The following is a 22,379-nucleotide window of genomic DNA, read 5'->3' as shown; positions in this document are numbered from 1 at the left end:
ACCCCTTACCTCGTGTTACCCGGGATTTTTCATTTTTCTTGCCACTACATTCTATAACCGCATTGAAGCAAAATTTTTAACAGGGAATAGCCTACCTGGGCCAACGCGATTCAAATTACTGTATAATCATAATTCATAAGTATAACAAATACTATGGTCACCAACTACTCCTCATATTTTCTAGGAAACAGAATAATTTCAAAATTTATGAAGGTTTGTCTTCACAAGAAAATAAGTTATATCAGTAAAAATAAATCAGTTTTTATATAGTAGTATTTCGATACAAGAGCTTTGTAGTACTGAATCAACTGTTCAGTTGGCAGTACCCAGCTCACACAAAGATCACCTGTTACGACGTTTACGTGTCTACTGTCTATTTACTTTTAAATTGTCAGGTGTTTAAGGTTAGGTTACAATTTACAATTCGTTTTGTACATTATTTTTAACCTATACCGAATCTTAGTTTATGTATACAGTAATAATCTATCTATTTTCATTAGCTATCTTAACACTTAACATTCACCGTGAAATATTTTGAAGTAATTTTATATTAACAATGTCTTGGATAAGGGATAGCTCATTAACCTGGGCCCAATTGTTTTGTGTAAGAGTTTTGAAGTGTGGTGTGATTCCAAAGCATGTCGCTTTTATTATGGATGGTAATAGAAGATATGCAAAACAAACAAATGTCAAGAAACTGGACGGTCATTCAAAAGGGTAAGCTCTTTGCAATAGCCTACATGGATACACAGCGGCTGTACTGTGAGCTAGGCCTAGTGCTGAATCATGTGTCCATAGCTCATGGATTAAAGACGTTAGTTAACGATCAGCTTTGGTAGGCCTAAATATTAGCTTAACAGTCTGCTCAAATGGATGGTAGGCCCTAAGTGAAAACACAACATTATTGGACTCGGTAGAATTTAGATAGGAGCAGTACACCATTACCTACGGGTGTTTACCTGAATAGAGCCTACGTCGAGTATCAGGGGATAAAAATAATAAATTTAATCAAAACTAAGAATTAATAGACTGAATCATAGTCTCCATAATATGTTGGCCTGTTCATTGGCCTATTTCGATCATAACTAATTGACACATCTGTTTCCAGGTTTGACAAGTTAGCCGAAACACTTCAGTGGTGTTTAGACCTTGGAGTATCGGAGGTAACTGTTTATGCGTTCAGCATAGAGAATTTCAAGAGGAGTAAAGATGAAGTTGATGATTTGTTGAGATTGGCCACACAAAAATTTCAGCGTCTTCTTGATGAAAAGTATGTAAGCCTACATCACCTGTAACAATTTGTGTGGTTTATTTGATTGTTGTTGGTTGTATTTAACTTTATGGCATGAATTAGGCCTAGTCTAGTTAGAATTAGAGCAGGGCCGAGTTCCGTTTGCCTAAACACTTTGACGAGGGTCATTTTACAGCCTAATGCTTGGTGGGGCGAGTGTCGGCCAGGTATCAGTGACCAGTTCCACGGTGCGGCAGGTATGGAGGTGGAAAGATTGACCGGGGGGGAGGAGCAAAATTTTTTTTAGGGACAAGATGAAACTGTTATAACCTAACCAAGCTTGCTGATTATGAAAAAAATGAATAAGAGTACTAATCGAATCAATATTCATTTTCAATTGATATTAGGGTAGCCCAAAACTGTACCCGATCTCCGTTACGTCCTGCCCACTACACCCCCTTCCACTTAATGACTTCCAAAGTATCAGTTAATTCAACTTTAAGTTAGTTTGTTTCATCCAGTATTATTCAACTTGTATTTTGCAGGGACAAACTAATGGAAAATGGAGTCAGAATCAGAGTAATTGGGAATATTTCATTACTTCCGCCAGATTTGACCAAACTGATCGCCGAGGTGGAACTTCTGACTAAATACAATAACAAAGCAATTCTCAACGTGGCTTTTGCTTATACAGGTAAATAATTCTTAATTCCTCATCACTAATGTGCCAGCTGATGAACTTACTTAGGTTTAACTGAAAATATAATTACATTCTGTAACCAATAAAAAAACTTGAATGACATAAATAATTATGGCCTAAGCTTCTGATTGCACATGGTCTTCAGTAGTGTTACGTCTGTGTGTATGAGACCTGGTAGTCGAGTTGTTATAGGCTAGTGCTCCCCTAACAAAAGGTCGCTGGATCGATCCTGAGAAAAGTCCGTAGCTTTTTGATAGTTAAAAACTGATCCCAGCTGTTCCCGATCATCGGGCTTTAAATAAATGATCATGACTAAATAAACAGCTGCTTAGGCCTGTGTCCTGCGTGAGCAACAGGAGCGACGCAAGCAAAAACGCTAGAATCCCTAGAATGTTGCAGATTTTTGTGTCTGACACGAGTGACACGGACGACGATTTATTCTAGCTGCTGTCGCTGTCAACACTCACACCGCATGGTACGGGCGTGTCCTATGTGAGCGACGCTGGCGACAATAGCAACAGCAGGGATAGCTGCTACACATGCAAGTGACAACAGCGGCAAGATACAATATAGTTAAAAAATACGCTCTCAACGGACGCTGCCACTCCTGTCGCCCACGTAGGGCCGGGCCTTAGTAACAAAGCTACACAGAACATCACACCCCATTCTACACTCATCCTTCACTCATATTTGGGTTAAAATACGCACCTAGGTGGTGTCATCTCAATGATTGGTAATAATTTGTATGTATATAAACAATGCAAACATCGCCCAAAACTGACTGTTCAAGACTGGAAGCTAATCCTGTTGTGGGAGCACACGACTAAAGCGGCCTACACACTACACGTGCATTGCACGCCGTGCCATTTTTTATATTGGCACGACGTGCAACACACACTTGATCTTCAGTGTAGCCTACAACGTGCTAAATTACATCGTCTGTTCGTACAAATGAAATGCAGAACAGAACACACACATGTTTTAAGGACATTGGACATGATTAATTGATTAATCATTAAAAATAGACACAAGGCAGCAGCACTAAGCCACCTTAGTGCCTAGGTTAGTCCAGACCTTGCACCTCGCTTCCGTACAGATATATGCCGGCAGGGCACTTGGTTCACAATACTGTGGTGGAGGATGTATGCTCTATGATATATTATATAGAGATCTATGACTGCGTCTTGGCTCACGCATCACATACAGCGCGCGATCCATTGTGTTATAATCTCGATGGTCGTGCCAATTATCAATTATTTAAGATGGGGACGCCACTATGTGCGTATTTAATCCGTGTTGCAAATGGCCAAGACATAATGCCGTTGATTCACTAATAAGAAAGTACTTATAGGGTCAAATCCTGTCAAAAGTGGTTGAACTACCAGCACGTGGCACGGAGACCGCCTACACCTCAGAATGGCATGCTTTGGCACGGCACGCCAAAAATCAAACTCGTCTTGATTTCCACCATGCCATGCCAATGCACGCCGTGCTTGCACGGTGTTCACCACACACTTGCACGTTTTGTCAGTTTTTGGCACGGCGTGCAATGCACGTGTAGTGTGTGGGCCGCTTAATGCCCGTGTCTACCAGGCCTAAATTTCAACACTGGTGTTGTCCCTTATATTATTTGTTACGTCAGTTTCAACAATACAGACTTAAAGTCTTGAATTAGTTTGATATCAGACAAACTCGGTGATTGTTGACATGTTTTTGTTACTTTCTATGTTTTTCCTAACTTTTAGCTTTCCAAAAGCTAGTTTAGGTAGTATAAATATTTGAGACTTTACTATAAATTTAATTTGAGGTTAAGCACGTAAGAGATTAAAGTTTTTAAAGATTTTTTTAGGATATCAGAAATTTATTTGATTGGGAAAAGAGTCTACTCTGGCACAAGAAACACAAAACTTTACACTATACACCAAAAATAGAATACTTCACTACTGATACCATTTTAAATCAAGAACCGTCTGAATGGGAGAGATAGAGTTTTAATGAGAGATGTTACTCTCTCTCCAACTCAAACCTTACTTGGTTGAAAATGCTGTCAGTGATATTGAAATATTTTAATTGTTGTGTATAGTGTAAAAGTAATTGGTTTCTTATGTCGGGTGGACTCTTTCATCTAGATAAGTCTGCTAAAATTTAATATCTTGACAGTTTGATCAACAATCTTTGCCTATGTGCTTTACAGCCAGGGACGAGATGGCGGAAGCTATGAAGCAGATGGTGGAAGGTCATCGCTCCTCAGACCTGGACCTGAGTGATATCAATGTGCAGTTGTTGTCCAAATCTCTTTACACCATGGACTCTCCGTACCCTGACTTGTGTATCAGAACGTCCGGGGAGAAGCGACTCAGTGACTTCCTTCTTCTTCAGGTACAACATTCAGAATATTGGAGTTCTTAGATTAGTTTAGCCCTTAGAGCCCCAGTGTACTCTTTTGCCCTTTTAAATCATGTTTTCTCTTGTCTTGAATGACACAATCTCTATTTTGAAATTCTGTAATATTACAATACAGGTTTTCTGTGGACACAAACACAATAAGGGTTTTCAAAATGGCTGATCAGATTTGCAACTCACATAAGTGCACTATTTCGATCAACTTTAACTGTAATATTGTGTATGGATGGTATTGGAAATAAACAATATCAGCAAACTGACACATACTTTCTCCCAAGCATATTACAATTAAATAACTCTTAAATAATTAAGTTTAAATTTTTCCTGTTTATTACAGACGGCCTACAGCTACCTCTACTTCACGGATGTTTTGTGGCCCAACTTCACAGCTTGGCACTTATTAGCAGCTGTTTTCCACTTCCAGCGAGCTTATCCCACTCTACTCAAAGTCCGATCATCCCTTCCAAAACCACCTCTCTCCGATAAAGCTGCCAAGTTCTTGGAGAATGTGGAGGAAAAACATTGGAAAAAAGCAGCAATCGCTGCCTCATCGTAGAAGTCTGATTCTCTTAATGTATATTCAAATGTTGAAAAAACACTGGGTTATGTAGAATATGGTGTATATAGTCGGGAGCAATATAATTTGTGTACATAGTGATTATGAGACATTATATTATACTTTAAGTAGTGGATGTATTATATTTTATCCGCAAATAGTGGATTTGAACAAATGTTTCCATTTTAAATAGTTTAGGTTGATAGGATTTGTAAATACAATGTAACTTAAAGTCTTGTGATGTAAATTCATGTGATATTTGTAGTTGTTTCATTCGTAATATATTTACTTTTACTTCACCTGTATTTTCATTTCTTTCTGTTATTATGTTGTTCCAACACTCAAAATTAACTTGCATATTTTTATTTTTGGTTTGTTAAGTTCTGATGACTCTTAGATTTATGAAAGATAAAACCAGGATTGCCACCCGTCCAGATTCTATGGCGACAGTTCCGACTTTGGACTTTTTTTCAAGTGGCATTTTACGAGAATTACGAGAGATAAATGTTCAATGGATGTGCCGGGGATTGAACCCGTCCCTCCCGCACCGAAGTCCGAGACGCTAACCACTAGGCTAGCAACACAACCAAACTCTTTTGCTATTTATGATAACAAATTTGCTTCAATGGAGACAAGATTTCTTCTATTTCATTTGATTTCTTATCTATTATTTTTCTATTTAATAGAGAGAGAAAGTATGTATTCTTCATCTTCAAAATTAACAATTGAGTCAAACAATTTTGATAAATAAAAAATGTGAAATAATTATCATCATTTTAAAGAAATTAGACTCAAATAATTTTTCCTCTTGACATTTTTATTTTCTTATTTATATAAAAATGTAACTTTTTACAAAAGGCCTTGGTAATCCTCAAACAACTACATTGTTCAACGCTAGTAGTTTACTTATTTTCGAGAAAAAAATATTTTTTCCTACACTTACCTAACAATGTAGAGAACATGTACATTGTACATTGTTAGGTAAGTGTAGGAACAAATATTTTTCCTAGAAAATAAGTAAACTACTAATGTACATGTTCTCTCACTGATTTGAGAAAGCAAAGTGGCCAATTCGCTCATTAGTGAGACAATGAACATTGTCTCACTCCAGATTTTCAACGTGAAGGCACGAAAGTGGCCAATTCGCTCATCAGTGAGAACGTTGTCTCATTCAAATTACTTTGTCTCACTCTAGATTTGCACCGTGAAGGCACGTTTCTTTACCAATTTATTTGTTTTATGGTAACTCTAGGAAAAATATAATGTGCAACTCGAGTGCAAAGTGCAATCGCCTCACTCGAGAAACCATTCCTCACTCGCCTACCAAAACGTTTAGTCACACGCTTACCTGTGAGTAAGGATTTCTCTCGAGTGAGGCAATTGCTTACTTTGCTCACTAGTTGCATAAATAACTATTGTTTTTGAAAATCGGTTTAATTCCTGTGTCAACAAAATTTTGCAAGAGTAAACCTAGAGAAATTGAAAAGGTACAGACAAACAGGGCATTTTTAGTATGGCCATAGAAATAAATAAATTAACACTCATTCTGACATAATACTTTATTAAATAAGAACAGATATCCTTTGTTGTTTATTTATTTTATATACATGTACAAAGGAATAATCCTTAAATAGGTTGGTTTGTTGGTTTATTATACTTTAAAATTACACACAATATTTACTAGTTTTTCTAGTTATTAAGTTGGCATCTCACTAGAAGAGTTAAAATAGGCCTAGTCTAATTTTATGACACATAAAATGAATTATGCTTTGTGAAAAGTGGCAAGCAAGAATTGTTAGGTTTGATTTTTTTTAAATGTATCCTCTCAATAGTCTCAACTCAATTGATTTTATATGATCAAGTCCTTTATCAGTGGGAAAAAATTAATAATGTGTATTTTATGGTTCAAAAAGAAATGTTTACAATCGTAAATGGGTGGAAGTATTGTTATATTATTTAAGTTAAAAACTTCTAAGACTGTTTAACATTTTTGACATGAAATGACTAACTGTGTCCCAATCTGGGAATTCATGTGTAGACTTAAGATATATTGACTATCACATTTTGAGATTTCAATCCAAATAACAACTTAACGATCATCTTTGACAGTGTATATATTCTTCATAATTTAAGAGGTTTTGCCCCATTAGCATATACACTAATGCATAGGCCCTAGTGATGATATATACTATTAAAAGTACATAATTTATTTCCCAAATTGGGTAATGATGACTTCCAATGTTTGCAACTTTATGCAGGATCCACGGGCCCACCCCTTGTCACTGTACTTCAGGTTTTCGCAAAAGTTGTCACTGCCTGCTGCCACTTTACTTGTATTGGTAAGTGTTAATCAGACGCACCTGCGACTAAAACTTTGGGTGGTAAGGCTGGTTTTCTTTACAGTCAAATTTGGTAGGAACTGTATCCCGCAGCGGGCTGCAAGACCGCTCTAAGAGCAGTTCTTTTTTGAAGAGTTAACCAATTCAGTTAACTACTAACTACTAATTCCATCCGTTTAATAATTTCAATTACTTTAAGTTCTTTAATATATTCAGTAAATTACACTTTAAATTGAGACCGTTTTGAAATAGGTTTAATTCAGCATATTAAAGCAAACTTAATTTTCTTTATCCAAGGATAAAAAATTTATGAAATTAGTTGTGGGATATGACTTAACCCTTTGAGTGCCAACGCAACGATATATCGTTTTGCACAACACATCTGAAAAATACATTGCAACGATATATCGGGCCGGCGCGACTTTCGATCATGTGAGTTTTAATGGGTATATCGTTTGACTCGGTTGTTATTATAAAACAACAATGATTTCAATTGATTTTTCATACGATCGAGGCACAATATATCGTTCCATGGCACTTTTGGGATGGAATTTTATACTTTAACCGATTTTTATTCTTGCGCACTACGCTTCGCCCCCACGGAAAGCCTGGCACTCTTCAGACATAACTAGTAAAAAAATTCTGGCACTTTTCAGAAAGTACCAAAATCAATTTCTGGCACCCAAAGGGTTAAGATAAATTACCATTTACTGCACATCCATATTTCAAGAACGCATGGGACAAACTATAGACATTAGACTACTTAAAACTGTCGCGTGAACCCACTTTGCAATTAAATATTGTACTTATAGGAAAATGACCTTGCCAAAAAACGCAGGCACTAGAAAATTAGCACGACACTCACAACATAGCAGTATTCGGCAGCTATGGAAACCAGCCTTTACTAATTGTCCTAGGGGAACGTCTTTGGCCCCGACCCTTTCTGTCACCTCTTGATTGGTATCACTGTCAAAGATGATCCATTGCGTTGTCTGCAGTCTAACACTGAGTGTAATACATGATTGGTTCATTGTTGATATCACTGTTGAAGTTTCCGCACAGACCACAAGTGTATCCTCGGAACAGTCCTGGTACCAGCGCCACGATGGTCTTTGTGTAATGTTGGACGACAACCCCGTTGTGTAACTCCACGTCCACCTGGCCGCCTTGCTTCACCGAGATGCTGACGACAGAATTATGGAAATTATTAGTGAAATCACTGAGTTTTAACATGTAAAATCTACTTCAAACATGTCTAATGCAAGGTTTGAAAGTGTAATTTTAATTTAAAACTGAGCCTTAATATAAATTAAAAGTACTTGTATTTCCAAGTAATATTACACATTCACTACCAACTGACACTAGTGACACTACAAACATGACATGAAATGCAAGTGAGTCTCCTAGGAAACAAGTCGAAATTCCACTTTACCTAGTGCTCAATATCAAATTAACTGCTAACAACGTAGATCTTTCCAAGTGCTCACACTTCTGAGCAGTTCATGGTCTACCGAAAGAGTTTTAAAGTGATTAAAATCATAAGCACCAACTCAGCTTACGTCTTTTAGCATTCATTATCAAATAATGTATTCGTTTCAACATATTTTTTTTAATCGCACACCTAGTGCCTAAGTGGAACTGACATAGGTTAAGTAAAGTGATTATTGATATATCTTGAGTGGTACTGAGATTAGTGAAATGTAAATGGTCTATTGATAGTTGTAAATCACCTAAAGAAAGGTTTGGTGGTGTTAGAGGCTCCATGCTCATAGTCCTCAGTTATTGGGTTCAGTTTGATGTTCTCATTGACAAACACATCTATTGTTTCTTCAGTAGTGGGCAGAAGTTCGATGACATCACTCCCAACATATATTTTCACAGCCTGAAACAAATGGCGAGAATTGTCTAATATATTCACTTATATTTCCACTATAATTTGTGCAGTTGATTATTGCACCTTTTAGCGAATTTCCCTATAGGGAAGTAGCTATTACCGTAGGTGGCACGGTAAGACCTAGACCCGGGACCGATTTACTTTTTCATTTTGATGTCCCCAGAGGCCAAAAACACTATTCGTTTAAATTTTTATATATGTATATATATATATATATTATATATATACGTCCGTGAACGCGATAACTTGAGTAATTTTTTTCCGATTTTGATGAAATTTGGTTTAAAGGTGTAAAGCGGGATAAACTTGAATGAGTTCGCGAACCAGCACGATCGGACCATGGGAACGGGGCTTTACGGGGGGTTTTATGGGGTAAAAATTGGTTTTTCTCACTTTTGACCCTCAAAACACAAAATTTCCCAATTTCTCTTTAGACCTTTTTAAAGAGCTTAAAAAAACAAATAATTTAGTATATAAAAGTATTTTTGTTCGAATATTAGTAACGGAGAAAATTAAAAAAATTGTAAATTTAAAATTCCCATGTTATTCTTATGGACAAAATTGTCAAATGTTGTAGTTTGCTTGTTTATGAATATATTTTGATCAAACTTGGCAAATTTATTTATTTTGTACTAAGCTATCAATATTTTACTCAAAAACACACTTTATTAGTTTCCTTGTAGCAGCAAACCTAGGTACTCGTTAAACCTAATGTTATTAAAATATATTTAACTGAAAATCAATTCAGACAAATGGAAATTCGCTTAGTCGGCAGGTTTGCTGCGGCGGGGGTATTTAATAATAACTAAGATAGTTAGTGATTGTCCCGCTCATCTTTAGAACAATCTACTTTCCTCCATGAAAATGTACTATATAAGTATCCTCCCTTTGTGGCGGCACTTCAAAAATTGTCTTTGGTTAAGCGCATGGCCTCGGTTGGTAAGTCTTTGGACTGTTTTGTGCTTATGTAATTGCTAAGTGAGTGTTTGAGTCAGTTTGTTAGTTAATTTTTTGTTTGAAAGAGGAAATTTTTGTAAATACGGTATAGTGTAAGCAGGTTAACTACAAAAAAGGGTCAAATAACAGTAACCTGCCCTGTAAATAATGGATATTAATTTCTATCCATTTATCGACTTTGAAACCTATCTTAAACGTACTGTAATGCTGTATTTCTAATAATGTATTAAATTAAAAATGTTTAGACTTCGTTAGTAAAATGTATATTTTTACTTATTACCTTGCAGCAAACCCAAAAAATATACCGAGAATCAATAGTTTTACATGAAAGTTCAAAACACTATTTATTAGCAACACCAATAATATTAAAGAAATAATATGAAGTTATTCAAGCAAACTACATTTTTTTTTTATATACTAATCTAATTGACACATCCTCACCAGATGTTGATTCACCACTTTCTTGACGAGAACAGCAAACGTAGTGTCTTGCGAACAATCGGCCACCATGACAGTGAAGCAGCCAGTCAGAGACAAGTCGTAGCTCGTTGTGTTGTCCAGAGTGAGAACTGATTGGCTGTTGACAGCACAAAGACCTACAACAAGGTTAAAAAAACTTACCCACAACATATTACATGGGTTGTAAGTTGCTTGAACCTGGGGGACTTTGTCGATTATAGACAAAAAGAATCGTAGGGGACAAAATATTGTAAATGAGTACTATGTCCTATCTGGACTGGAGCCAGGTGCCAGGTTTTGTAATCCTTCCTTTCTAAAAATCATAATCCTGGCCTAAGGCTAGGCGCACACAAGCGATTATTTCATCGGCCGATCTGTGCACCATATATTAGAATGGAAGCGCGCACACAGGCGATCGAGAATTGCGCCGATTTTAAAATCTGGGTTTTGCTGCAGATTCGTAGGCGAGGCGATTGTCGCCCGGAAATCTGTAACTTACAGGTTGTTATCAGTCCGTGCACACGGTCGACTAAAAAATCGGCCAGTTGCTTGTTGTTCTCCACAGGAGTCAGTGAACTTCAGTGTGAGTTGTGTTGTTTTCTTTGCTAAAAAGGCCACAGCTGTTATAATAAAAACTGAAACTTTCAACAGACATTCTATAGTAACTAAAGAACTTTTTACTGTCATCAAGTAAAGTGTATGGTTTATAAAACTGTCGATTAAAAAGTCTCTGACTTACTATTGGATGAACCCAATATTTAAATTATCTTCTTTTTTTCTTTGATCTAATTAGAAGAGCACAAACACAGGTTAATTCAACAAAGTCCATTTTAGGATAGCTTAAACGCACTCAAAAAATCCATTTCTCGACTAAAAATTCACTACGTGTGCGCCCGGACATAAATCAAGTGCGATTTATTTTTGGCCGATTTTTTAATCGGCCGATCGAAAAATCGACCGTGTGCGCCAGGCCTAAGAGCGTTTCCTTCTAAAGCAACAAATTTGTTCAAGAAGAAGCAGTCTAAATTAATTTTATAATCACAATGAGAATTAGTACGTTAGAATATTCCATGGGTTGCAAATATGGTATCTGAAAAGTTAAACTAAAAACTTGAATGTCCAGATTTTGGTTCTCATAAATCGTGTTTCTCACCTTTTGTACTCCATGATGGCAAAGCCGCTGGGAAACTAAAGTCAATCTTGGTCGAGGAACTCTCCATTTGCACATGTTCAGGAAACAGAGCGTGGGCGGCAGTTATCAACCATCCTGGCAGCTGTGGATGGAAAGGAAAGTACTTGTGAAATACACGATTAAACACATTTACATCAATTTATTTATGTCTGATCTTCACTATAAGAGCAAAATGTAGCGATGGTAATAAAAATTAAACATACCTTTTGTATCAGCAAAATCATACAACAACTAATATATTATGAAATTTAAAGAGGAATGTTTGTTCAGCAAGAATAAATTAAATAATGGGAAAGACAAAAGTAAAGTACATGCGATTTTGTCCAGTTACTTATGAAAAGTGAATTTTTTCTTAAGTTCTCAATATTACCGTAACTAATAAATTATTTGTATTTGATAGTTAATCTTTTTAGATGTGTAATAGTATTAGTCCGAAAATAGGTGTTTCCCGTATGTGTATGGTAAACACATTTTGGACGAGTGACGTACGGTTTTTTTCACCCATTTTCCTAAATCTGGCCTTGGAACAATCCCAGCACACCAATGAAGTCACAATTCGCAACAACCACAATAGAGACTCACGTTGACATACTGTGTGGTGGCGACCTGCTGCGTCGCTAGCTCCATCACAGACTGAAGACAGGTAGGTGAGAGGTCATCACAGGTCAAATTCTGGTTCTCACTGTGAGCTGCGACTACCTTCACATCCACCACTGCGGCCTTGTCTGCGTGAGTCGGTGACGAGTCACCCCATGAGATAAACGTGTAGCCTGGTAAAAAAACCGGTAAGAGTAAAGGATGTTTAGTGATAGTCATTATACATAAATAACTGGGGTATTATAGTGCTTGCCTAAAAAGATCACCTTAAAAATCTCAGTATCTTCAGCTAAAACTCGGTAGAAATTTTGTCTGTACATTTATAAAACGGTGATAATAAAACTTGGTTTACTGAGACTATTGTAAGTTTCTATTTGTACCTGTCCCAAGGAAAAATGTGGGAATATCTGTATAGAACTGATCTCTTTGCTGAGTTTCTTTTTAGTAAAACATATTGATCTGTTCCCACACAAACCCAAATACGTGGAACCTATGTCATAATGGAAGCGGTTGTTTTTGTTGGGTCGATTGACAGTTCACGAGTTGATTGTTTATTACATTGATTAAATCAAATCTTGATCAAATAATCTTTTGAAAGTCTTAACTCCTTATATAAACGTCTGACTAAGGCTATTTGCAAATCGTACAATTTAACATCTTGGTAATATATTTCAATTTCAAACCTCCCTTTTCTAGTCCCTTCATCAGTTGCATTATTTGTGGAATAAACTTGACGCTTTTAAGGAAAAGAGGATTGAGCCACAAGAATTCTTGCAGACATACTGGGGAAGAGTCAAGAATCAAGCATTAAGAAGATCAAGGGTAGATAAGAAGCAGTAGACTTATATGAACTGGAATAGACACGTACTAAGATTAGGAAAAGAATATAACCTGAAAACATCCTGAAGGGAACAGTAGAAGGAAGAAGATCCAGAGGAAGATCAAGACCTAGATTGTGGGATCAGGTCTAGCAAGAAATGAGACTTTTGGGAATTGAAGAAGATCCTGAGGTCAGAGACAGGTGGAGACTCTGTGTTGCTGAGGCCAAGTACCAAATGGCCATGGCAATGAATAAATGAATTAATACTGGGAATCAAACTGTACCTCTTACACCTTCTGTCCAAGACGCTGACGCAACACACACAATCGTACAAAACCACTAAACATCTACCTGACACGGGCGCAGGAGGGTTGAACACGTTGGCTCTCCCCGAGGGTAGTACAAACGCTCCCTCCAGCTGTATCACTCTCCAGATGTTGCTGACGGTGTCGCGCACGCTTGGAGTGTGGTACAACTTGAACGTCAACTCCCGTTTGCCGTTGGAGATCTGTCTGAAGCCTGCCTGTATCTCCCACAACACTCCGTCCTTCCGGGACATCTGGAGACGTAACTGCTTCTTCTCCAAAGTCAGCACTGGCTCCACCTGACAAAGGAGTGATGAGGTGGTTATCTTGACTAGATGATTCAATTAATTCATGTATTGGACCATCAATTTTGAGCCGTTTCTTAGAGAGTAGCAAGTCTAAATAAATGGTGATGTTTTTATTTTACATTAGAAGATGAGTTTATTCTTTAAAAACGCACCTCACCTCTCGTTAAGCACATGAATAAATTTAAGTAAATTGAATCGATATGATAAGTTTACAGTGCTTATTTTATGTCTAGATATTTGAGTTGCATCACGGATTCGTACAAAAGACTGACCTGAGACAACAAAGGCGTGAATGACAACATAAGACCACATCTGCTGCCTGGAGGCTGGAATGCCAAGTGTTCCTTGAGTGAGAACAAACCCAGTAGAACAACTCCTCCCGGCACCATCCTGCAATGTACATACAATCAAGTGCAATATCTATTCAATGAGTCAACAAAACAACTCCTGTACTTTTAAAAATTTATAAAGTAATAAAGAGAGAACATCGTTAGGCCTATTTACTTTCTCTTAAATTTTATCTCTGAAGAAGTCCTATTGGGACAAAATATCAGTGCCATATTTTGTGACCTTTTTATTGTGTTTACTAGCTGACCCGGCGAACTTCGTATCGCCTAAGTTATAGGTTTCCCCTAAGACAGACCGATGGAAAGAAAGTACCGTTACGTTTAATTTTCAAGATGATCTCGTTCGCATCGCTCAATCACGTCCTGGTTGAAGTTCGTTCGCTACCCTCACTCACCTTTGGGTTGGAGCTCGTTCGCTACGCTCACTCACTTTTAGGTTGGAGATCGTTCGCTGCGCTCACTTGCCTTCAGGTTAGCTCGTTCGCTACGCTAACTCGCCTCCAGGTTGAAGTTCGTTCGCTACACTCACTCACCTTTTGGTTGGAAATTAGCTGTTGTCATAAATTAAAAAAAAAATAGTGCTGCACCCTGTTGGTAATCCTTGTAACTTTAATGCTATTGAACATCATAGAACAGAACCAACTTGTTTAATTGAAACAGCTGTTAAGATTCATTAATTCCATTTCTCATAAGGTTAACATGGGAAACTCCAGAGCCACTGGGGCGGAGCCCTTTTAAGAATTTCGAAACGGGAAATAGTTTACGTCCGATTCGCATACCTACAGAATTTACACACCAAATTTCATAACGATCGGTGAAGTCGTTCCGGAGGAGTTTGCAGACAAACACTGTGACACGAGAATTTTATATATTAGATTAGCTGGACTCTGGTTTTCTCTGGTATTCAGCTGAATTTTATACCATTTAAAAGTGTTTTAAAGTGTTTAAAAACAAAACACTTTTCTACTACAGTGTTAAAGTTAAAAGGTTTACTTACTGGTAGTTTTTCTCTTTGGTCAAGAAAGCTTTTTTCAGCAGATGTAGTGCGTCTCTTATTGTTGACTTGCCGGGACAGTTGAAAACACTTGCTCCAAGCCTGGCTCCAAGGTCTTCCGAGTCCATCGTCCATTCCTTGACAGCAACAGATTGTTGTGTTTAACTCGATATTATAATGTATTGATGTAATGAATTTAGTGATTTTATAAACTTACAATTTTCTTTCAACCATTAAATGATAGCCATAGGTTTCTCGACACTGTGAGACTATGCTTTGCGAGTACAACAACCTTTTAAATTAGGATTCTGTGGATAAAGCTACGCTAGGGTCGCACGGCATGGATATTTTAAAAGAAAATTACATTGAATTAATATAAGTGCGCCCACTACAGCGGGACGGCCAGCAACGGACATCTAGTAGCTTCTGCCGTTTGTTAAAAAGTCCGATAGACAGAACTCTGGGGGCATTTCCTAGCTACCAACTAGACAAGGGTCACGGGACTTCTGCCATTCTCCACACTGGTCTCACGTTCTCCGTCAAAGTCGGACTCACAGTTTTAGCTCGCAGGCTGTCCTAAATTGCGGATGTGCGGTTGTCCCGTCTCGTCCGACTGTGCCTTGCCGCCCTAGCTCAAATTCATCATAATTTAAGAGAATTAATATTGTCTTGTAGATGAATAAAAATGGACTATCATTTAATTTTTTCTCACATTAAAACAATCATAGTTGATATAGACTGAGACTTGTAATATTCTGCATAAGAAGCCAAATGGGCCTTAGTATTCATTTGCACTGTGATAGCAACAAAAACAGTTGCTAATTTCTTAATGTCCGAAATATATTCTTTTGAAATTAAATTATACACTTTAGAGCTCACTATCTGAAATTTTACATTGATTATCTACAGTTTCTGTAAACGACTTTCAAGACTAACCGATTAGGAAAAATTTATATTTGCAACTCTACCACATTGTATTTTTCTTCCTCCCACTATTTATTGTTAAAGTTATTCAACAAAACCTTTTACACAGTACTTTCAACAACTCAAAAGGAGACCTAACTACCAACAAAACTCACTTCTTTGACGGGATGTGATGATTCTCTCTTTGGATCGTGAGGGATTATGTTCGTGACAGCGTGCCAGACAACTCCGAGACGAGAGCCAGCCATATAGTCTGTAATGAATGTAGGAAGTTGCACATACAATGATTCTACAAAAGAGTAATAGCTTAACAACAAAAACTGGTTAATCAAGACTAGGTTACATGGAAAGTCTTTGATCATTTAGCTTTTGATTGATGATTCTGCTAAGTAACCAGCTTAATGTATCATATAATAAAATAAACAGTTACCTTGTTCAATATCCTTTGGTGCTATTAGATGACGACCGGTTTCGTGACGACAATCACATCATCAGGTCAATCCTCGTAAAACGATTCGTTATAATAAATACATAAAGTTTTTACTGAACACAAGACGAAAACACATTATATTTACAAAATATTTACACACAGAAACCATCGCGATGCGTGCACGCTTATGTCGAGCCGGCCGCGACTGGAGTTCCGTCGAAGGTCAAGGTGACGTCATCTGCAATCAGCTGATCGGTGGTTTCAGGTTTCCTTTCTCTGTCTAATTTGATGATAGTGTCAAACAACTCGTTCGCCTGACTATTGATTTTGTCATTTAAAATATGTTTTGTTTCTAATTTAAAGGCCTTATATATTTAAAAATTTTCGAGAGCTGTTGTTTTGGCTTTATTGTTGCATGTATGAATTACTGTCAAATTTTCTTCGATCTTTGAATAGTTGTGGTTGCTACTGACTAGGTGTTCGGCGTAATTAGACTTTTGAGCCGGGGTGTTTTTTGGTAAATGCTCTTTATACTCTTTATATATGCTTTGAACTCTGATTAAAGTATCAACTCCATCAGCATTTACATTATTTATGAGAGTGGTTCACCCCTAGTCATATTTCTATCCAACGTTCACCATTATGTTGGATATGTTGGATGTTCACCATTATTAATGGGTAGCCCAATGACAATGAACCCAATGCCTATGCCTCTTATTCACATCCTCAAAATACCTGTAAATGTTGAGAGTTTGAGGTGGATATTTGGACCTCCAAATATTGGTGGAAATATTTATTGTTCTCCATCGTAATGAATACAAAAACCACAATGTCTACTTTACTATTTTTACATGTTCAAAACGTTATTATTTACCTCATATATAATATCTTTTTCAATACCCTAACATATTCTCTTACCTCTATGCTGGATGGTTTTTATCTTGTAAAACTCCTTGAGTACATCCATTTGCAGCTGGACTGCGAAGGGCAGCTTGATATGTAAACTGCGGCTGCGCTTGCCTCCGTACCACTTGTTGTTTAGTGGGTTGTACAGCTGAAGACCTGTGATACCGTTCCAGGAGTATCTAGAAAAGTAACGTTAGCTGTAGCAAATATTTATTTAAATAGAACATAGCTAAATGAGCAACTCACAGAGTGCTCTGCTGTAAAAGTTGTGTTTTTATCACTTAGTTTTTGATACTTTGATATTTGATGTGACTTGTGAAAAATGTTAAAAGAATGAATAAAACTTTATTAGGGATTAATTTTTAAAAATCAATTTTTTCCATGCTAGTAAGGTGGAAAATTCTTGGTGTACACCAAGTAAACTAAAATTAGGTTAGGCAGAGTTTACAACTGGTATGTGATGAAGTGATTTTATATTCTATCTTAAAGTTTTGGATACTTGTAATATATAATCAAGGCTTAAGAGGACTAGATTGTTTTAACGGTGTTGGCTGCACTGTACCAATGCCGTGACGTCATTGCTACCTACCAGATTGCCCGCTGAACGTCTGTCTAACGTCATCCATGCTAAAAGTAAGTCATGTTCTATGTTGTGCGTTATACCTAAAAGTAGTGCAGTTCTTTATACATTTCATTGGCGCAGTCGGTAATTACGGATTTCTTTCTATGGATTAAAAAGTAAAAATCTTTTCCGCGAGTGTTAATGGGAGACAAAAAGGACAAAGGAAAAGGATCTACTGTGACGAAAATGTCAGGTATTGGGAAGGTGGGAGAGTTTAATCCCCATGAGGAAGCCATTGAGTCGTATTTAATGCGTCTCAAACACTATTTCAAGGCCAATAGTATTGAAGATGGTAGTAAAGTTTCAGTGTTGATTACTGTTCTGGGCCCTAAAATATTAGCAGTTTTGTCAGATATTGTGTCTCCTGACGAGGTGGATAGTAAATCTTATGAAGATTTGTCAAAAGTATTGGTCAAACATTTTTCCCCAAAGAAGTTAGTAGTGGCGGAACGATACATGTTTTATTCCAGGGTACAAAAGCCTACCGAAACTATTTCTGAATTTGTTGTAGCTATCAAGCATTTGGCTAGTACTTGTAAATTTTCTACATTTCTGAAAGATGCCCTTAGGGACAAATTGATTTCTGGAATTAATAATGAGGTGATACGACAAAAATTGTTGTCTGAAGACTTAGATTTTGAAGAAGCTCAGGCTTTGGCTCTCAGGCTGGAACAAGCAGAGAAGCAAACAGGTCTTTTCAGTTCGAAACAGGATGTTAACAGTTTGAGTATGAAACGTGGTAAAAATGTTTTACCTGCTAGCTCTTTTAATAAATCCAATGTAAATGGTTATTTTAAACCAAATATGGGGTTTAATGGGAAAAATAAGTGTTACAGGTGTAATTCAGTGGAACATAAAGCTAATGATTGTCCATATTCTAGTTACAAGTGCAATGCATGCAATATGGTTGGGCATTTGTTCAAGGCTTGTAAGTCCCGAAATAAATTTAACAAGCAGAATTCAAAGTCCAAGAGTGGAAGATTTGCCCCACACAAGGTGCATCATCTTAATTTGGAAGAGGAGGACCCTAGGCCTAGGCCTAACTTGGATATAGTCAAGGAGACTCGGGACTTGTGTTTGTACAATCTAGGCCTATCTGACGGTACAGAAGCTTACAAGGTAAGACTAATGATAGAAGATGTAGTTGTAGAAATGGAAATTGATAGTGGATCAGCAGTATCCGTGTGCCCGTCTGAGGTTTTTGCGGAAAAATTTCCTAATGTGGAATTAAATCATGTAAATTTGAGTTTATTGACATACACTGGTGGGGAGGTGCCTGTGCTAGGCCAAGCTGATGTAACTGTAAAATATAAAGGTCAAGAAGTTATGTTGCCCTTATTGGTTGTGAAAATGTGTCGTAGGAACCAGCCTATGTTGTTGGGAAGGAGCTGGTTGGCCAAGTTGAAACTTGATTGGCGTTCTATTTTTTCAGTAGTATCGGAAGTAGGCCTACAGAGTAGGCCTAGTAATCAAATTAATTTGACTTTGTCTGAGCCTAACCCTGTGAGTAGTGTATCAGGACCTAGTTGTAAGGATCAACTGAGTAGGCCTAAGCTTAGCAGTACAACTGAAGTTGATGTGCAAACGTTGAAAAATAAATATGCTATGGTATTTCAAACGGGAGCTGGAGAAATTAAAGGGGTTACTGCTCACATTATTCTTAAAGACAATGTAGTTCCCAAGTTTTGTAAATATAGGCCAGTGCCTTATAGTTTGAGGGAGAAGGTTGAACAAGAGTTAGACCGAATGGTTAACGATGGAATAGCCTATAGGGTTTCCAGCTCCGAGTGGGCTACACCGTTGGTGACGGTTCCTAAACCAAATGGCGTAAGATTGTGCGCCGATTTTAAGGTAACGTTAAATCCGGTGCTGCAAACAGAGCACTATCCGCTTCCGCAACCGGAAGATATTTTTGCGTCGTTGTCAGGATGTACATACTTTTCAGTAATCGACCTCACAAATGCCTATCAGCAGTTAGCAGTAGCAGAGGAGTCACAACCTTTGTTAACCTTGACTACCCATAAAGGACTTTTTAGATTGAGACGTTTGCCGTATGGGTTGTCGTCCGCACCGGCTATTTTTCAAGCAGTCATTGATCAGATTGTATGTGGGTTACCAGGTACCGTAGCGTACTTGGACGATGTTCTAGTGGGAGGCTCAACACGTGAAGAAGCTTGTAGTAGATTAGAAAATCTGTTTCAGCGTCTGATGGATTATGGAGTTCGGGTTAACGAGAGCAAGTGTAAATTTTTGCAGCCTAAGGTTGAGTATTTAGGCTATGTGGTTTCAGCAACGGGAATCAGCCCCCAGCAAGGGATTGTGTCGGCTATTCGAAATGCCCCGGAACCGAGTAACAAGGATGAGTTAAGGGCCTACATTGGGTTGATTAATTACTATGGAAAGTTTATTTACAATTTGTCATCAAAAATCAGTTGTTTTTATGATCTTTTGAAGAAGGACGTCCCATGGAAGTGGACCAAAGAGTGTTCACGCACTTTTGAGGAAAGTAAGTCATGGGTTCTTGACTCCAATATTTTGGTGCATTATGATGTGTCTAAGCCACTTGTTTTAACGTGTGATGCTAGCCCTAGGGGAGTGTCAGCCATTCTGTCTCATATGGTCGATGGAGAAGAGCGGCCTGTAGCTTTTGCGTCCAAAACTCTTAGCCCTAGTGAGAAAAATTATTCCCAACTACACAAGGAAGCATTGGCGTTGATATTCGGGGTAAAGAAATTCCACAAGTATATTTATGGTCGTAAGAACTGTGTGTTACAGACGGATCATCAGCCGTTAGCGGCAATTTTTGGAACAAAACGTGGTGTACCTAGCCTAGCTGCGGCAAGACTTCAGCGATGGGCTCTCATTCTGGCAGCATACAATTTTGAGGTTAAATATCGAAAAGGGGTTGACTTACCCCACGCTGATGCGTTATCACGTCTACCTCTACAAGACGATGAATCGTTGGAATTGGAGGATAATTATGTTTCACATGTTGAGTCTTGTGTTCAAGTAATCAATTTCTGCAGTGTGAGTGATGATTCTCCGATTACGTCTTTGGACGTAGGAAGATTGACGGACAAAGATCCATTGTTGTCGAGGGTTCGGGACTTTGTTTTACATGGCTGGCGGGAGGTTCAAAATCCTATGTTGCTTCCATTTCAGAGGAGACGATTGGAGTTGTCAGTGGACAAGAATTGTATCTTGTGGGGAAGTCGGGTGGTGATTCCTGAGATGTTGAGGGAGAACGTTATCCAGATGCTCCATGAACAGCATCCTGGTATAACCCGGATGAAGTTGTTGGCTAGAAGCTACGTGTGGTGGCCAGGTATCGAAAAATCCATTGAGGAGACAGTGGCGTCTTGTTTTGTATGTCAAGGCACGAGAAATGCCAGTCCTAGAGTTCCATTGCATCAATGGCCGTTAGCCACGGAGAGGTGGCGCAGAGTTCACATTGATTTTGCAGAAGATCCCACGTCAAGACAGCAGATGCTCATCCTAGTCGATAGTTACTCAAAATGGATTGAGGTGTTTCTGATGAGCTCTACATCTTCCTCCAAGACTATAGAGAAGCTTCGGACTTTGTTTGCAGCCTATGGTTTGCCCGAAGAATTGGTTTCTGATAATGGTACCTCATTCACTAGTCTCGAATTCCGTGAATTCCTTAGAAAGAATGGTGTCAAATTCACCCTGTCCCCACCCTATCACCCGGCATCCAACGGAGCCGCAGAACGTTCAGTTCAGGAAGTCAAGAAGAGTCTGCTGCGCCAGGTCTTGAGTGAGAAGCGCAGTCATCCTACTTCTTTACAGCATAAGCTAGATAATTTTCTATTTTCCTATCGCAACACCCCCACTTCAGTGACAGGCGTGAGTCCGGCTGAATTGTTCCTACGCTGGAAGCCTAGAACTCACTTAACAATGTTGAAGCCAAATTTGCTTGATGAGGCCAGGAGGCAACAGGAGTTGCAAAAACGGGCAGCAGATAAACACAGAGGCTCTGATAGGTCCTTCAGTGAAGGCCAGCATGTGTTAGTAAAGACGGTGAGGCAGGAAAAAATTTCTTGGGTTCCCGGCCAAATTGTGGAGTGTAGAAGTCCAGTAACTTATCTTGTGAGGGTCCTGAACCGCACCAGGTTTTGTCACGCTGATCATCTAAGACCAAGTCAGGTGGAGGAAGAGGAAATTTTGGTTAGAAGAGAGGAAGTGCCAGATCCACCGGAATCAGTGACCGTCAGCGTGTCGCCGGAGAGAGTATCTCCAAGTCGGCAGAGTTTGCCGTCATCGCCAAGGGCCAGAAGTCCACCGTCACCCCAAGGACGGAAGTCGATGGAAGAGGGGCAGCGTCCAGAGGTGCAGTGCAGTCCAACTCCTGTGGTTAGAAGATCGCAGCGGACTGTG

General features: G+C 38.3%; 2 protein-coding genes across 2 annotated transcripts in view; one reads left to right on the top strand and one right to left on the bottom strand.

Annotated features, from left to right (window-relative positions):
- Positions 1–424: 424 nt before the first annotated feature.
- LOC128992469 (dehydrodolichyl diphosphate synthase complex subunit DHDDS-like) lies at positions 425–5,189 on the top strand. Its single transcript, XM_054416055.1, has 5 exons — positions 425–717; positions 1,109–1,270; positions 1,777–1,925; positions 4,126–4,310; positions 4,672–5,189. Exons 1-5 carry the CDS (start codon positions 557–559, stop codon positions 4,888–4,890), a joined length of 876 nt encoding a protein of 291 aa, XP_054272030.1. The 5' UTR covers positions 425–556; the 3' UTR covers positions 4,891–5,189.
- A 1,253-nt stretch (positions 5,190–6,442) lies between these two features.
- LOC128991582 (uncharacterized) overlaps positions 6,443–22,379 on the bottom strand; it is a 37,437-nt gene continuing 21,500 nt past the window's right edge. Inside the window, exons 15-24 of the mRNA XM_054414597.1 lie at positions 17,375–17,541; positions 16,182–16,279; positions 15,106–15,239; positions 14,034–14,151; positions 13,500–13,752; positions 12,314–12,501; positions 11,693–11,813; positions 10,522–10,676; positions 8,960–9,111; positions 6,443–8,412 (exon numbers count right to left, since the gene is read on the bottom strand). Coding sequence (XP_054270572.1) covers positions 8,229–8,412; positions 8,960–9,111; positions 10,522–10,676; positions 11,693–11,813; positions 12,314–12,501; positions 13,500–13,752; positions 14,034–14,151; positions 15,106–15,239; positions 16,182–16,279; positions 17,375–17,541 — 1,570 coding nt within the window. The 3' untranslated portion in view covers positions 6,443–8,228. The remainder of the gene's footprint in view (positions 8,413–8,959; positions 9,112–10,521; positions 10,677–11,692; positions 11,814–12,313; positions 12,502–13,499; positions 13,753–14,033; positions 14,152–15,105; positions 15,240–16,181; positions 16,280–17,374; positions 17,542–22,379) is intronic.

The sequence above is a fragment of the Macrosteles quadrilineatus genome, unplaced genomic scaffold (assembly GCF_028750875.1).
Source record: "Macrosteles quadrilineatus isolate MER2022 unplaced genomic scaffold, UCM_ALF_1.0 Scaffold_4__1_contigs__length_99947679, whole genome shotgun sequence".
NCBI lineage: Eukaryota > Metazoa > Arthropoda > Insecta > Hemiptera > Cicadellidae > Macrosteles > Macrosteles quadrilineatus.
This window is presented reverse-complemented; position numbering and strand designations above follow the sequence as displayed.

Excerpts from the sequence above, each read along its gene's own strand:
- LOC128992469 (XM_054416055.1), top strand. The coding sequence starts at position 557 with ATGTCTTGGATAAGGGATAGCTCATTAACCTGGGCCCAATTGTTTTGT. Across the intron at positions 1,271-1,776 it reads CAGCGTCTTCTTGATGAAAA|GGACAAACTAATGGAAAATG; the intron begins GTATGTAAGCCT and ends TGTATTTTGCAG. Across the intron at positions 4,311-4,671 it reads GTGACTTCCTTCTTCTTCAG|ACGGCCTACAGCTACCTCTA; the intron begins GTACAACATTCA and ends TGTTTATTACAG.